Here is a 15,218-nt window from a genome sequence, read left to right on the forward strand (position 1 = left end):
GCAATGGCTTTTGCTAGAACAAGTGATAGTGAGCAAGGAAGAAGCGGGGCTCTAACCATCACTTCCACCTGACTTGTTGGGAACAGTTCACTAGGTTTTTAGCCCCCACTCAAGGGGAGGGGAATTAAGTTTTACGTCTTGAAGAAAAGAGTCGAATAATTTGCGGACATATTTTAAAATCCTTTTAATATTCAGTATCCACTTCTACTTTTTAAAAATACCCTTCAAAAATAAGGATAGGTCTTCCCACTACTAAATCCTCAAATACAATCTTGCATCCACTTCCTACTCCTTATCTTGAAATAAAGGCTTTAACTTGTTTCTGCATCAGCCCTGCCCCCTGTACTGTGGGGTCCATCCTCTATTGCCTTCTGGAGGACCTTGCTTTACTGTTACCCTTTCTCCTACATCATTCCCTTACAAATGTACTCTAGTTTCTCTCATCTTCAAAACAAAACACTACTCTGCCCCATGTTCTTCACTCATTCCACAGCCAACGTTCCTGAACAGTTGTCAGTATGCTGTTTCTAGTTTGTCAGCTCCCATTTACTCTTCTACACAGTATCACTGGCTTCTACCCTAAATTGATTTTTTGAAGGCCACCAACAACTAACTTTCTTTCTTTCTTTTTCTTTCTTTCCTTCTTTCTTTCCATTCGTTCTTTCTTTCTTCTTTCTTTCCCCTTCCCACATAACTTGCTCTGTGTACCTGGTTGTTCCTGAGTTACAGTCTTCTATAATAAAACAGTCACCTAGTAAGTAAGATTTTTCTTGAGATCTGTGAGCCACTCTAGCAAATTAAACCCAAGGGAGGGGGTCGTGGGAACCTCCAATTTATAGCCAGTTGTTCTGAAGCACAGGTGATAACCTGGACTTGCAGTTGGCATCTGAAGGGAGATGAGTGGGCAGTCTTGTGATACTAAGCCCTTAACCTGTGGGATCTGACGCAATCTTCAGGTAGGTAGTGTCAGAATTAAGTTATAGGACGTGCAGCTGTGTTGCAGAATTGCTCGGTGTGTGGAAACACACACATCTAGTGTCGAATGAAGTAGTGTTGTAGTATCAAGGGTAGACACACCAGTAGTGTTTTCTTTGAATCAGGTATCACCATTATTATTGAATATTATTCTGAAAGCATAACCAAAGCAATTAGGCAAGAAAATGAAATCTGAAATTTTAATGTCGGAAGAGGTGAAAATAATAAAGCAATTGATAGGACTACTGTACACTTTGGGGAGGAAATGCAGATTAACAGAAGATTTAATGGAAGAATAATTCTGGGTCAACCTTTTGCTATTGCTTTGACCAAAGTGATTTTGCCATGTATCGATTTTTAGGGCAACTCATTAGTGAGATATAATTTCAAACTTTTAAAAAAGTTGCAAGAATAGTATATATCCTTTACTCAGAGTTACCTGTTTTGCATTTTGCCCCATCTGACGTCTCTATTTTGTAATTATAGCTAGCTATCCATCTATACATAATTCTTTTTGTTGGGAAATATGTAAGAGTGAATTGAAGCCATTTTGTCCCTCAATATCCAAATACTTAAGTGCATATTTATCAAAATCAGGAAACTAACGTAAATCTAAGACTATTATATAATCTGTCCATATTCACATTTTATCTATTGTCCCAGAAATGTCCTATATAATACTTTTTCCTCCTGGATCAGCATCGAACCCAGGATCACACATTATGTGCCAAGTCTCTCAGTCACTTTATTTATTTATTTGTTTATTTATATATTTATTTGAGAGGGAGAGAGAGAAGCAGACTCTCCGCTGAGCAGAGAACCTGACATGGGGCTCGATCCCAGGACCCTGGGATCATGACCTGAGCCGAAGGCAGATGCTTAACCAACTTAGCCAACCAGGCACCCCGCTCAGTCACTTTTAATCTGGAAAAGTTCCTCAGCCTTGGATTTCTTCACCTAGATTTTGGAAAAGCATCAATCAGTTGTTTTGTAAAATGGCCCCATTTTTAATTTATTTTTGATGTTGCCTCGTGATTGAGTTGAGATTATGAATTCTGGGCAGGAATAAGAGGCACCTGCTGTTGGTTTATTTCTATTTGTGATGATGGATTTTACCACTTGATTGAGGTGGTGTTCGCCATATTTCTCCTGTAGTGTCACTACTTAAATATGTTTCTCATCAAACTTTACTCCCTAGTTTTAGCATCCATTGATGATTTTCTAACCCCATCATTCTCCTTCTGTATTTATTAGTTGCATTCTACTGTAAGAAACTTTTTCCCTCATTTACTTGTTTATATTCAAATGGACTCGTTGATTATTCTATTTAACTCATTTTGTTTAATGGGTTATTATTATAAGGTATGATTTTTAACCCAATTTTTGCTTCTTGTAAAGTGAGTAGTGTTCATACAGAATTTCTCTACATTCAGTTGGTCTCTTCCAGAGCATTTAGGCAGGCCGTTACCAAACTCTCAATGTTTTCCCCACAAAAAAAAAAAAAGCCTTCCCAGACTAAAGTTTGCTTGGTTTCCTCCTGGGCTTTATCCAGGCCTGTATTAGCTACCTGTTCCCTCTGTTTTCATTTGTGTAACAGGACATAACCTAGTCTCATTTTTGCAAGTTCATGTGTTGTATTAACTCACACACTACACATTAATGGAAGGTACCTTGCTTCATGGTTCTAAAATAGATCATGCAATTTAGAGTTTAGAAGCTCCTGTGCCCACTGATAGCAAATTTATAAACAAAGTTAGCTGCCTCAGGATTCCAGAATTTGGGATTTGATTATCTTGAGGCTTAACAAAAGAAACCTTGCCTTGGCAAAAGATAGACATTGAAAGACTGATGACCAGTCACTTCTTCCTTTCCCCAAATTTGGATAGGAATCAGAATTGTAATTGCAGGAAAGAGCAAGACAATGGCAGCTCACCCATTTTAAGTGAATCCCTACCAAAAGTCTTCAGATGCTGTGTCTGGGAGTTCATCTATTCAACAAGTATACCTAGTAAGGGTCTACCATGTGGCAGGTTCTGGGGTAGGCAGCGTGCATGCAGGAACTAAACAGAGCCTTACCCTCAAGAAACTAGCATTCTAGCGGGATAGATGACAAATACATTCAGCTGGTGCTAAATGCTATGAAAAAAGCAAGGGACATATTGATGGGAGAGGCGCCCTTTTTTTTTTTTTTTTTAAATAAAAGTAAGATGGTAATATTTGAAGAGAGACATAAAGCTTCAAAATCATGGGGCTGGGGCTGTGAACGGAGCGAGAGCCCTACAAGCAAAAGGAACAGCAAACACAAGCTGAAAGGTGGGAGAGTGCCTGGTGTGCCTGAGGCTGAGCCGAAGAATCATCCAAAGAGTAGTTGGTGAGGTAGGGTAATAGAGAAGGTACCTGGATGCCAGGTAAAAAACCTGTTTCCAAGAGGAGGGAGTAAGGAAGGGAAGTGTTGCTGATGGGTCTGGTAAGGTGAGCGTGGAGAACTGTCAACTTGGGAAGACCCTGTTGAGATGTTTCAAAATTCCCACAGGAGTAGGTTCAAGAGATAATGCACAGCGTCCAGATGACTCTTTGCAAGATTATGCTCTAAAAGGACCAGAAAAATGGAATGGGATCTAGAGAGTAATAATAGGACATCAAGGGAGAGATTTTTAAAGCTGAGGGGTGTTTTAGGTTAGTAGACTGGTGGGAGTATCCAGACAAGGAACACTGGATGCAGAAGAGGATAGTGTAGCAGCAACAATGTCCTTGAGCACAAGAGCAGGGTTGTGCACAGAGAGACTGCCTGAGGAAGGAACAAGACCAACACCGCATCAGGTTAAGTACAGTGAACAGAGAAGCAAGTAAAACCAAGCAGGCCGCTAGCACGTCAGTTTCCTTTTCCTGCTCGTTTTGATTTATCTCACTTCTGGCATCTGTAGATTTTACATTTCTTTGACTTCATGTGTTTTTATGTGCTTGTTTTTGGTTTTGTTTTTTTTTTTTCCTTTTAAAGATTTTATTTATTTGATAGAGAGAGACACAGTCAGAGAGGGAACACAAGCAGGGGGAGTGAGTGAGGGAGAAGCAGGCTTCCTGCCGAGCAGGGAGCCCGATGCGGGGCTCGATCCCAGGACTCCAGGATCACGACCCAAGCCGAAGGCAGACGCCCAACGACTGAGCCACCCAGGCGCCCCTGGTTTTGTTTTTTTAATTAGCATTTCTCTGCTTTAGAGTGTGGGGGTGGTGCTGCTGTCCTTGAGTTTAGTCCAGTGTGCTATGCTGTTGAAAGAGAAAAATTAAAAATAGATCTTTTGAAAGAGTTTGAGAGGCCTTTATGTTATGTTAGGGGGGGAAAAACTGCACTTTTAATATAATTAAAAGTATCAGTATACACAGTGTATGTTAATGATTAATTCTTAATGGTTAACTCCAGTTAAATTAAAAAGTAGGACACTTCTGGGTAGGTAAGCATAGTTTAAAATATCTATGGAGATGCTAGTCTCTAAAGCTTTGTTAACTTCTATTTTTTCAAAATAAAAATATACTTTTCCTGACTTTAAAAGAAATAACATTTGTTGTAAAATATTCAAACAGTACAGAAATGTATAAAGTATAATTTTTCTCCCACACTTCCCCAACCTTATTCCACCTTTCAGAGAGAACCACAATACCTTGCAATAATACTTTTCCAGACTCTTCTGTATATATTTGCTGTTTGCTTCCAGCTTAGCTGTTTGATCTATTTTCAACAGAAAACTAAGTAAATAAACTGCCTGTTGGCAAAACTGATTTCTAAATCTCATCAAATTTGTAAGTATTTTAAACTCCAGGGCTTTATAAATGCATATAATTTAAATTATGCAGATTACAACTGCCTGTGTCTCAGTGAGTTCATGGGCCTTGTTTCAGGATTAAAAAGTTTAATACTGAAATATGCAATGCCAGTCTTAGCTTTTGGACTTGTGGTTTTTATATCACTGAGCAGTAAGTATAATGCAGTTTTAAAGGTTGACTTATTTGATGAAATATGGATTTCTGCTTAGCACATTTTTGGATACTTCTATATAGGAGAATGAAGTACTGAGAGAGAGGCACGAAGCTGTGGATCACAGCTCCCAGAATGTGGAAAATGAGCAAAGAGTATCAGCCCAAGAAAAATCACTACCGCAGAAGAATGAGGATGAAAGTAAAATAGCAGATAAACCTGACTGGGAGGCAGAAAAGACCACTGAATCTAGAAATGAGGTAAGCGTTATCATAGTAGCTCAGCCTTACCATTTTCGCTGTAAGGTAGATTTTTTTAAGATTTTATTAGAACGAGTACACAGGAGTGGTGGGGAGGGGTAGGGGGAGAGGGCCGTGCAGACTCCGGTGAGCAGGGAGTCAATAATGATGACCTTGAGGGGCTAGATCCCAGGATCCTAGGATCCTAGGATCCCAGGATCATAACCTGAGCCTAAGGCAGATGCTTAACCGACTGAGCCACCCACGTGCCCCTGTAAGGTAGATTTTATGGCTTTGACAATATGTGTTGGTAATGAATCTTCCATTAAGTGCCCTACTATAAGCAAATCAGATATATGAAAATATTTTTTATAGTTGTGGAAGTGGTTGATTTACAAAGGAATCAGCCCACAGACTGTTATCTCTAGTTAAACTCAAGATTGTGTGTGTGTGGGAGGGTGTATTTATACACACACCCCCTTCCAGGAAGCTGCTAGCAGGTTTTGTGTTTGCCATGGCAAGGGATAAAGAGGTGACTGGAACAGTAAACCCAGGAATCCTCAACCAGCCCTCTGCAGAGGCACCCAAGCTGGCTAGGTCTGGGATAGTGAGGCAGAATAACTTGAAGGCAAATCCACCCCTCAAAACCAGCTAGGTCTTGGGCTCAAACCCTCAGTCTCCCGAGAGGTAGGCCATTCTGAACTCAGGAGCCCACTTTGTACTTCTGGCCAGGTCCAGAGGGACAGCCCCCTTGGCTACTCTAACCATACCCTTTGGCTATAAGAAGATGCATTATTATAGAAAGATGAATTCCAGAGGCCAGGCTGAGAGATGAATTCTTCCTGCAGCCTGTACTTTCCCTTCCTTCTACTCTGCTTTTTACTCAGCCCTCGGATACCCCAGTCCACTCCAAAGACAGGCCTGGAGGTTCCACAGACCCTTAACCCACTTGGCACTTCCACTTAGAAGGTGCACCCTTGCAGGTCTTGCCCTGATGGCTCTCTCAGCCACTGACTTGCCCCAGATGGGGAACCACGTGTTTAAATTTAACACAAAGTTTTAGGAAAAATTCTAAGAATCTGACTTAAAAAAGAGACTGACCATTTCTTGGCAATCTAAATTACCATTAAGGGGGCACCTGGGTGGCTCAGTTGGTTAAGCATCTGCCTTAGGCTCAGGTCATGATCCCAGGGTCCTAGGATCAGGTCCCACATGGAGCTCCTTGCTCAGCGGAGAGCCTGCTTCTCTCCCTCTGCCTGCCACTCCCCCTGCTTGTGCTGTGGCTAATAAAAATTAAAAAAAATCACAACGTATAGAATGTGTCTCGTGGATTAACTGAAAGAATGGCTTAGTTGTCCCTTTTTGTGCAAGAGCTAATGTCTCAAAAAAATTCTTTATAATTTAAGTGTAGTAGAAAGAACTCTGTCATATGGACTTCAGATGTTAAGGCCCTCAACTAGAAAGCATGTAACACATCTGATGAGATTCTGAAGAGAAGTAAGGGGTTTTCATTGTTTAAGAGGGGAGGGCGGGGCGCCTGGGTGGCTCAGTTGGTTAAGCGACTGCCTTCGGCTCAGGTCATGATCCTGGAATCCCAGGATCGAGTCCCACATCGGGCTCCCTGTTCAGCAGGGAGTCTGCTTCTCCCTCTGACCCTCCCCCCTCTCATGCTCTATCTCATTCTCTCTCTCAAATAAATAAAATCTTAAAAAAAAAAAAAAGAGGGGAGGGCATGTTTAAGGGAAACATCAAAGAATAAGGAAACTCTCAAGGACCAATAGCGACATGAAGCCGTTACCCCCATCAGAGCAGAAGGGAATCTGGGAAGAACAAGTGCTCAGTTGTCTCTAAGGCACATCTGTCCCTCCCATCTCAGATCTGTGTCTCCTGTGGACCTAGCCAGGGGCCTGGCTCAGTAGGAGTTAGCTCCTCAGTTTGCCATCTCCAGGGGCACTGAAGAAGGGAACAAACAAAGGTTTAATGAAATGTATGTGACTAGCCTGAAGGATCAGTCCATAACTCACTTAAAGCAGAATGGGCTTCATACCCTTACCTCTGTTCTAAATATTAAGGCTTTCCTTTCTGCTAAGTTTTATTTACCCACAATTTAGGATTTTCACAGGAATCCAGATTTGTGCTGATACTCCTGTATACTCCTGATACTCACACACTTGTGACCATCTGCAAATTTTGGTCAATCATTGGGCCAGGACTAATGTCTCAAGTTTGGGATCATTAATGGACGTAGAACACTTTTGAAATTTAAGAAATTAAAAATCATTTTGAATTAACAGTCATGTTAGCAAGTAAGTCTCCAGCCCACTAAGAATGTATATACGATTTGCTAGTAAATGAAGAAATCTTATCCATCAGTTCAGCTTAGATGGTCCTATAGCATCCATAGACACAGAAAGCCTTGTATTTGTTGTACTATGGGCCTTGAAAACATGGTATTTGGTGGGAAGGGAAACCAAGTATACACTTAAAACAAGTCTAACTGGCCTGAATCCTCAAAAAAGGAAACCCTGAAGTACAAAGCTAGGGGAGGGGAGTCAGGAATGTGAGCTTCCTAAAATGTAAAGATAAAACCCCTGATAGACCAAAACCAGAAATCCTGGATAAAAATATTTTTTAAGTGCATAGTGGAACTCGAAAGCAAGAAAGGGAACTCTGTAGATACTAGAAGCAAAGAGGCTACTCAAATCCAGAACTTTTTTTTTTAAGATTTCATTCATTTATTTGACAGAGAAGAGCAACAGCGACAGAGGGAACACAAGCAAGGGGAGTGGGAGAGGGAGAAGCAGGCTTCCCGCCAAGCAGAGAGCCCGATGTGGGGCTCCATCCCAGGACCCTGGGATCATGACCTGAGCCGAAGGCAGATGCTTAATGACTGAGCCACCCAGGTGCCCCTCAAATCCAGAATTTAAAAGATAACCAGACACCAAAACTGAAGAAGCCCTAATGAAAAATTGGATACAGATGTCATGACAGAGACTGGGGTTGAATGGATGAGGAACAAGGTCTCAAGCCCATACCTGGGGGTACCTAAATTCCCCACTTAAAGCTCAGAATTTATAAAGACTCTTCAGGAGATGGGACTAGGACAATCCTAGCCACCACCTAGGAGACAAGAGCAAGGAAGCAGTCTATCCATCCTTAGAGATCAGAACCCCAAATGAGCCCAACATTTTAGAGTCTGAATCCACACTACCATTACTATCAGGAATCCTGAGCCAAGAAAGCAAGGTCTACAAAATGATACAAGAACTGGTTGATCCTTGCAGAGGAAAAATTTTTTTTATAGTTAGCGGGTAACCCTTGGTATATAGGATTCCTACAGAAACAGTTACCAACAAAGATGAGCTCACCCTTAAATATAAAAATTAAGACAGAATGAGAAAATTTATTTCTAGTAGGAGTCCCAGAAAAGACTAGAAAGTGTGAAGGTGAAGCAGTCTTCAGAGTGTTTATGGCAAAGTATTTTGAAGATTAAAGTGATTTTAGGACTCAGATTAAAGGAGTACAGAGTCCCAAGCAGAATAAATAAAAACAAATTAAGTCCAATACATCAAAGTGAAATAGGACAACAAAGACTACAAAGAAAAAAACCTCTAAAATTACTGGAGAAAAAAAATTGGCTATAAAGGACAGACTGACATCAGTAGCAATACATGCCTTAGTGCAAAGCACAAAGGGAAAACATTAAACTTGATCATCTCAACAAATCACTGTTTAAGCATGAAAGCAAAATAACTCCAGGTTATAAAAACTGAGTTCTCTAAAAAGAGCTGTCAAAGGAGTTATTTCAATAAGAAACAAACCTGAAGGCTGGGATAAAGCAACAGTGAGTGAAGTTGGCAAAACATTTTGGTAAATCTAAGTATGTATTTGACTTGTAAAAATTACATAATGTTGTAACCAATTTGGAGGGTTATTAGCCATGGTAAAAATAAGGTGGGAGAATACTAGCCAAAAATATGAAAGATGGTTAGGGCAAGAATGGGGGGGGGAGGGCAGATACTGAAAGAGGAATTTAAAAATTACAAAATAGGGATAAAAAATCCAGAATGGAGAAAAGACCTGGTTATCCTTTCAAGATTAAGCCTAAAGCCCCAAGCAACCTCCTCTGCCTTTTAATTTAATTTAATGCACCTTACATTTTTTTCTAGAGATCTCTAAATGGGACAGAAACAGCTCTCTCTCTGGAAGACTTATTTCAGATGCTTTCATCACAGCCTGAAAATTCACTGGAGGTAATTGGAACCTTGGTTTTTATCTTTGTAGGAAAATGTGCACTGATCGTGAATATGTTTAACCTCTTTAATGGGATGACACAGTTTATGACATAGAGTAATAGTTCTGTAACAGTAATGCATTATATAAGTGCACAGATTTAGGATTACTTTTTATAGAACTACTTTCAATTTTAGAGAATTAACCAAATATGTATACTGTTCCTCCTCCTAAATGATCACAAGGATATAGTTAAATTTAGGATTCACTGAATCAAAACGACAGTAAATAAGGGCGCCTGGGTGGCTCAGTCGGCTAAGCCTCTGCCTTTGGCTCTGGTCACGATCCCAAGGTCCTGGAATCGAGCCCCGCATCAGGCTCTCTGAGCCTGCTTCTGCCTCTCCTGTCCCTCCTCCCCTGCTCATGCTGTTGATAAATGAAAAACAGTAAACATGACAAACTAAGGCATAACTATTTTTCTGGTAGCATTTATATCTTGACCATACTCTTACTATGCTGGTCTGATTTACTTTAAAAAACAAAAAACCCCCCCCCGAAAACCAGAACACCCACCCACCTTGCCCAGAGACTTCAATGTGGACTTAAAGCTTAACAGCTAGGTTGATTGTTTGCATCTATAAAGCAGCAAGTTACAGTAATATTAGAATTAATAGCAAGACCAACTTTTATATTAACTGAATCAAACTTTCTAAATTTCCAGTATATACAAAAAAATCTTTCCCATGCCATCATTCAGATTTGGGCTCACATTGCATATTGTATTTGTCTAGGTTTAGTAAGTGATTGATTCATAGGTAACCATATAGAGGAACTGACAAGAGAGGAAAGAGTGCTCTATTGTTACTGGAACTGCTACTGAAATAAGGTTGTGTATTTAAAATGCTCTTTTTCCCTTCTCAGGGCATCTCCCTTGGAAATATTTTTCCAGGAAGTATCAGTGATGGCATGAATTCTTCAACACATAATGTAAACTTTAGCCAAGCTATAAGTCACGATGTGAATCTCCATGAGGCCATGTTGCTGTGTCCTGACAATACATTTAGAAGAGAACCAGTAGCAAGGACTTCACAACCACAAGAACCATTTCTGCAGTTAAATTCTCATACTACCAATCCTGAACAGACCCTTCCTGGAACTAATCTGACAGGACTTCTTCCCCTTGTTGGCAATCAGATGAGGAATCTAACAAGTCAAGATCTTCTACATGACCTCGATATAAACATATTTGATGAGATAAATTTAATGTCTTTGGCCACAGAAGGTTTTGATCCAATGGAAGTGTCTCAGCTTTTTGAAGAACCAGATTCAGATTCTGGGCTTTCCCTAAATTCAAGCCACAATAGTACCTCTGTCACCAAGTCGAATTCCTCTCGGTCTGTGTGTGAAGGTGCTACAGGTTGTAGTAGTGACCTTGAACCTCTTTTCCACCGTGACTTGGAAGGAGCTGTAGGAGGGTACTACCCAGAGCCCAGTAAGCTTTGTCACATGGACCATAGGAGTGATACTGGTTTTCATGGGGACCTTGCATTTCAACACATTTATCATAACCACACTTACCACCTACAGCCAAGTGCTCTAGATTCCACTTCTAGATCTTTTTCATGGCATGGGAAGTCACAGAAAATAAGTAAGTACCTCAATGACACAGACAGAAACTTAAGCCGTGATGAGCGGCGTGCTAAGGCTCTGCATATCCCTTTTTCCGTAGATGAAATTGTCCGTATGCCCGTTGATTCTTTCAACAACATGCTAAGCAGGCACTACCTGACAGATTTACAAGTGTCACTCATCCGTGATATCAGAAGAAGAGGGAAAAATAAAGTTGCTGCTCAAAACTGTCGTAAACGCAAACTGGACATAATTCTGAATCTTGAAGACGATTTATGTAACTTGCAAGCCAAGAAAGAAATCCTTAAGAGAGAAAGAGCCCAGTATAACAAAGCTATTAACACAATGAGACAAAAACTGCATGACCTTTATCATGATATTTTTAGTAGGTTAAGAGATGATGATGGTAGGCCAGTCAGTCCAAACCAGTATGTTCTACAGTGCAGCCAAGATGGAAGTATTTTGATTGTACCTAAGGAACTGGTGAGCTCAGGCCACAAAAAGGAAAACCGTAAGGGAAAAAGAAAGTGAGGAAACTGAAGACAGATTCCATTAAGATGTATAAGGTATCAAACGGATACATGGCCACAAACCATTGAAACTGCTTCAAAAGTTTGGCTCCAGTATCTTTTACTACTGCTACTTGAATCACTCAGGGCTACGTTTTGAAGCTTTTGGACAAATTTGTGGTTAGTTTTGGGGAAGCCACAACTTTTCATGAAGCTGACTGCATTATATGCAGGACTCCTGACAGGACAGTCCAGTCACTTGGTAACCATCCCCACCCCCACCCTCCGCCCCCAGTAAGATGATCACTTCAAAGAGCAAACACTGGATGTAAATTTTAAGCATTTTGGTTTTTGACTTGAAATGCAACATAATGTAGCTTTTAGCTTTAAGTATTTTAGCACTGAATATATGGAGTCTTACAAAAGCTATTTTATCTTTCAATGAATACTTAAATTACAACATTTGAATTTATAAAAATTTCTTATATAGAAATTCTAACCGTATTTATCTTGGATATTTTTCTCCACAAAACCCACATTCAGCTATACAGGTGATACATGTAGCCAACAGGGCAGCACAGTGTGGGTTTTAGTATTGCACAAAAATTGATCAGACTTAGGCCAAACAGTCACGCCTTCAACTTACCCAACTTCTAAACCAAGGTGCCAAGGAACAAAATTGGGGCTTCAAAACATTATTGTCTAAGGACAAAGACCTTTACACAGGTTTATGCCTCTTGTAAGTAGACACAGCTACTTGCATATAGAGAAATAGAACTACCTAGCAAGTTCAGCCAGCCTGTAGAAATGTCTGCACATCTGTAACGTGGACCTCTCCCCCAAAAGGCCTCAACATAATGTGAAAACGTTACAAGCAACACAAGCCAACAGTAGGGGAAAGGGGAAGTCAGTAGAGTATGGGCTTTACAACCAAATAAAACCTGGAATAATTGGAACCACATGAAACACTCTTAAATGCTTAAAAAAAGGCAAAAACAAAGTGAATTTGAAAATGAACTAAATGAAAGCTCAATGAGCTTATTGCAACAGCAACCTGGATAACTTTCTGAAAATGTTCAAAGTTTGGCAACATTAAAATTAGTAGAGTCAACGTTGTCATAATGATCTACCAAAGGATATCACAGGAGTACCACCTTGGTTTAGAGAAATGCAGTGGTTTCAGAGTCTAGATTTTTAACGCCTTAAACTGAACCTAGGTAGGTTATTTCAAGACCAGACTTTCAACAAAATGCTTTGAGTTTTGTAGTGCCCAGAAATTACTTCAGATCTACAATTTAAACTTCCACAGTACTACCTACCCACAAGTAGCCTTATCCACCCAATTGTTAACACTTATGACGGTGCACTATCCTCAAATCCCTGAAAATATCAAGCACCACAATGGAACTATACACCAAAGGATCAAACATGGATAAATAGGGACCTAAGAACAGGTACTTAAAATTTTGACATTCACAGTAACCAAAGCTTAAAATAGTTTGAATCTGGAAGGTATTTGGTGCATTGTGACCAAAAGTAAATGCACCAAACTTCCAAAGAAAAATCTGGCCTCAAAGCATGTAAACTTCAGCTGCTTACTCTAATACAAGTTTCGGAAGTGGAAATCCCACCGCCAAGATTTTAGTCTAAATGCCCTTGCAGATTAGGAATGTAATGGACACCCGAAGGATGACTGAAATGTTCTGCGAGCTAGTGGTCTTAAAATGTAGTTTTTCCTGGAGTTCAGAAAGGTTACAGAAAAGGAGAAATCTGATCTATTCAGCTTCAGATTGTAGAAACTGACCATGTTCAGAATCTCAAAAGTTCTCACTGAAGCTGTATGCACTTTGCTTGGTAGAACTTGAACCAAACTGCTCACTGAGCTGTATAAGACATGGTTATGCAGTCAAGACTGTTGTTACTGAGCAGCTTTATCAAAACAAGGTTTCAAGGGAGGGGCATGTGTCCTCATACCCCCAGTGTGTTCCCAACTATTTGGTATAGGGTTTACAAATGCAAATTTCAAGGGAATCAGTAAGACTTAAGACTCCTGAGATCAGTAATGCTTACTCTTAGGCAACTAATTAACCCTTAGCTGCTTTTACATTTTCTGGTGAGTACCCCCCCTCCTGAATCTGCAGCGGAAAGGCCCAAATTTACATTCCAGTTTGAATTGGTCCCAACAGGAAACTAGTCTTACCTTCTTTACCTATGGAAAATAACTGTTAATCCTGCAGTCATTCATCCAATTATAAAGTTAAAGAAATCTGGTTGGTCAGCCAGATTCTCAGCATCTCATTTGTCCTTTTCCGAATCAAGCCTTCATATTTCACAAGTAACCATCAACAGGTATCCATGTTGAACCACCTTACAGGTGAAGTTAGATTTTCAAGTGTGTATGATCTCCATGCAACATGTACTAAATAATGTCTGGATATTTGGAACCCTCTAAAGGCTGGCTTCAGTTCAGCAAGGACCTTTGGAATACAGCAGTCAGAAAACCCAATTTGCACACATCCAAGCCCCAGAACAGAATGTCAGCCTACATAGTGCATGTATCAGAACTTAAAAACCTTTTTATAGTTGGGATCAGTCTTAATTTTTCCCCCTTCTATAATCTTCAAAGAAATGAATCTGCCCCTTTCTTGGGTAGTCTACTCACCTTACTAGTTTGCCCAGTCACCAAAAAACCTCTTACATCTATGTGATCGGCGCAGTCGTCAACAGTGGTGTGTTATTAAAACTGAATGGGGTCTATCAACCACCCAGTCATTCCAAAGCTCAAAAGATCAGATTTACATAAAATTTTGCCAAGAATATATCTGTTTTTAGTATATTGGGATGTCTTCTATCTTTTTGGAAAGGAACCCACACTTGTGAATTAGTAAATGTCATTACTGAGAGTATTCTTTTAAAGTTTCCTTAAATTAACTCAGTACTCTAAACGCTTAGTACAAACTTATCCCTTTTAGACCATCTTAGCTTGTATCCATACACCAGTTATTTAAAACCTTACACGCAATAAAACGAACCAGTTTCAGAAACTTCCAGTAAAGATTAACCCTCTAATGTGGAAGCCAGCCCTCAATATGGCTCCCAATGATGCTGGGTTCTCAGTAATCCTAGAAGTAAACCCCTTCCATCCACGATGTGACCATTATAATACAAAGTACTACTTCCAAATGTTGATTCTATTGGGTTTTGATTGCTCCAAAAGCTCAGTATAGGGAAAGGAAATAGCCAGCCCCAACTTGCCAACCCTGTCAGCATGCCCTAGTGAAGTTTTTCCTAACTGCAACCTGAGCTTCAGCAAAAATCACACAGCTCTAAGTTTTCAAGTTGTTGACCTGCAAATACTATGTAAAGTAAAAAATTCATTGTTGCTCCAAATTGCTAAGTATTGAGGTTAAAGGTTAAGCCTGATGTAGTGATATAATGCAGCAACATATGCGAAAAAATGTTATTTCCTTCGTTTAGAAAACTTAAAAACTACCTTAAATCTGAAGTTCTAATAGAAATTAACAGCCCAATATATGACACACAAGGGAAATGCCTATGGTTGATTATTCAACATTACCTTAGTTGCAATAAGCCAGTTCATTTCAGCCTATTGTGTACTGAATTTTCTTAAAATTTGTCCTGATTAAGGGTTGCGTACTTCAG

At 40.0% G+C, this 15,218-nt stretch overlaps 1 protein-coding gene across 3 annotated transcripts in view; it reads left to right on the forward strand.

The window, feature by feature from the left end:
* NFE2L3 (NFE2 like bZIP transcription factor 3) overlaps positions 1 to 15,218 on the forward strand; it is a 31,486-nt gene that overhangs the window by 15,160 nt on the left and 1,108 nt on the right. Inside the window, exons 2-4 of one of the 3 annotated variants that reach the window (XM_044920249.1) lie at positions 5,029 to 5,205; positions 9,354 to 9,437; positions 10,339 to 11,065. In XM_044920249.1, coding sequence (XP_044776184.1) covers positions 5,029 to 5,205; positions 9,354 to 9,437; positions 10,339 to 11,065 — 988 coding nt within the window. Of the gene's footprint in view, positions 1 to 5,028; positions 5,206 to 9,353; positions 9,438 to 10,338; positions 13,480 to 15,218 lie in introns of those variants that run through there. The other 2 variants (XM_021689801.2, XM_044920248.1) reach the window with 2 other exon arrangements.

The sequence above is a fragment of the Neomonachus schauinslandi genome, chromosome 12, assembly GCF_002201575.2.
Source record: "Neomonachus schauinslandi chromosome 12, ASM220157v2, whole genome shotgun sequence".
NCBI classification, from domain to species: domain Eukaryota; kingdom Metazoa; phylum Chordata; class Mammalia; order Carnivora; family Phocidae; genus Neomonachus; species Neomonachus schauinslandi.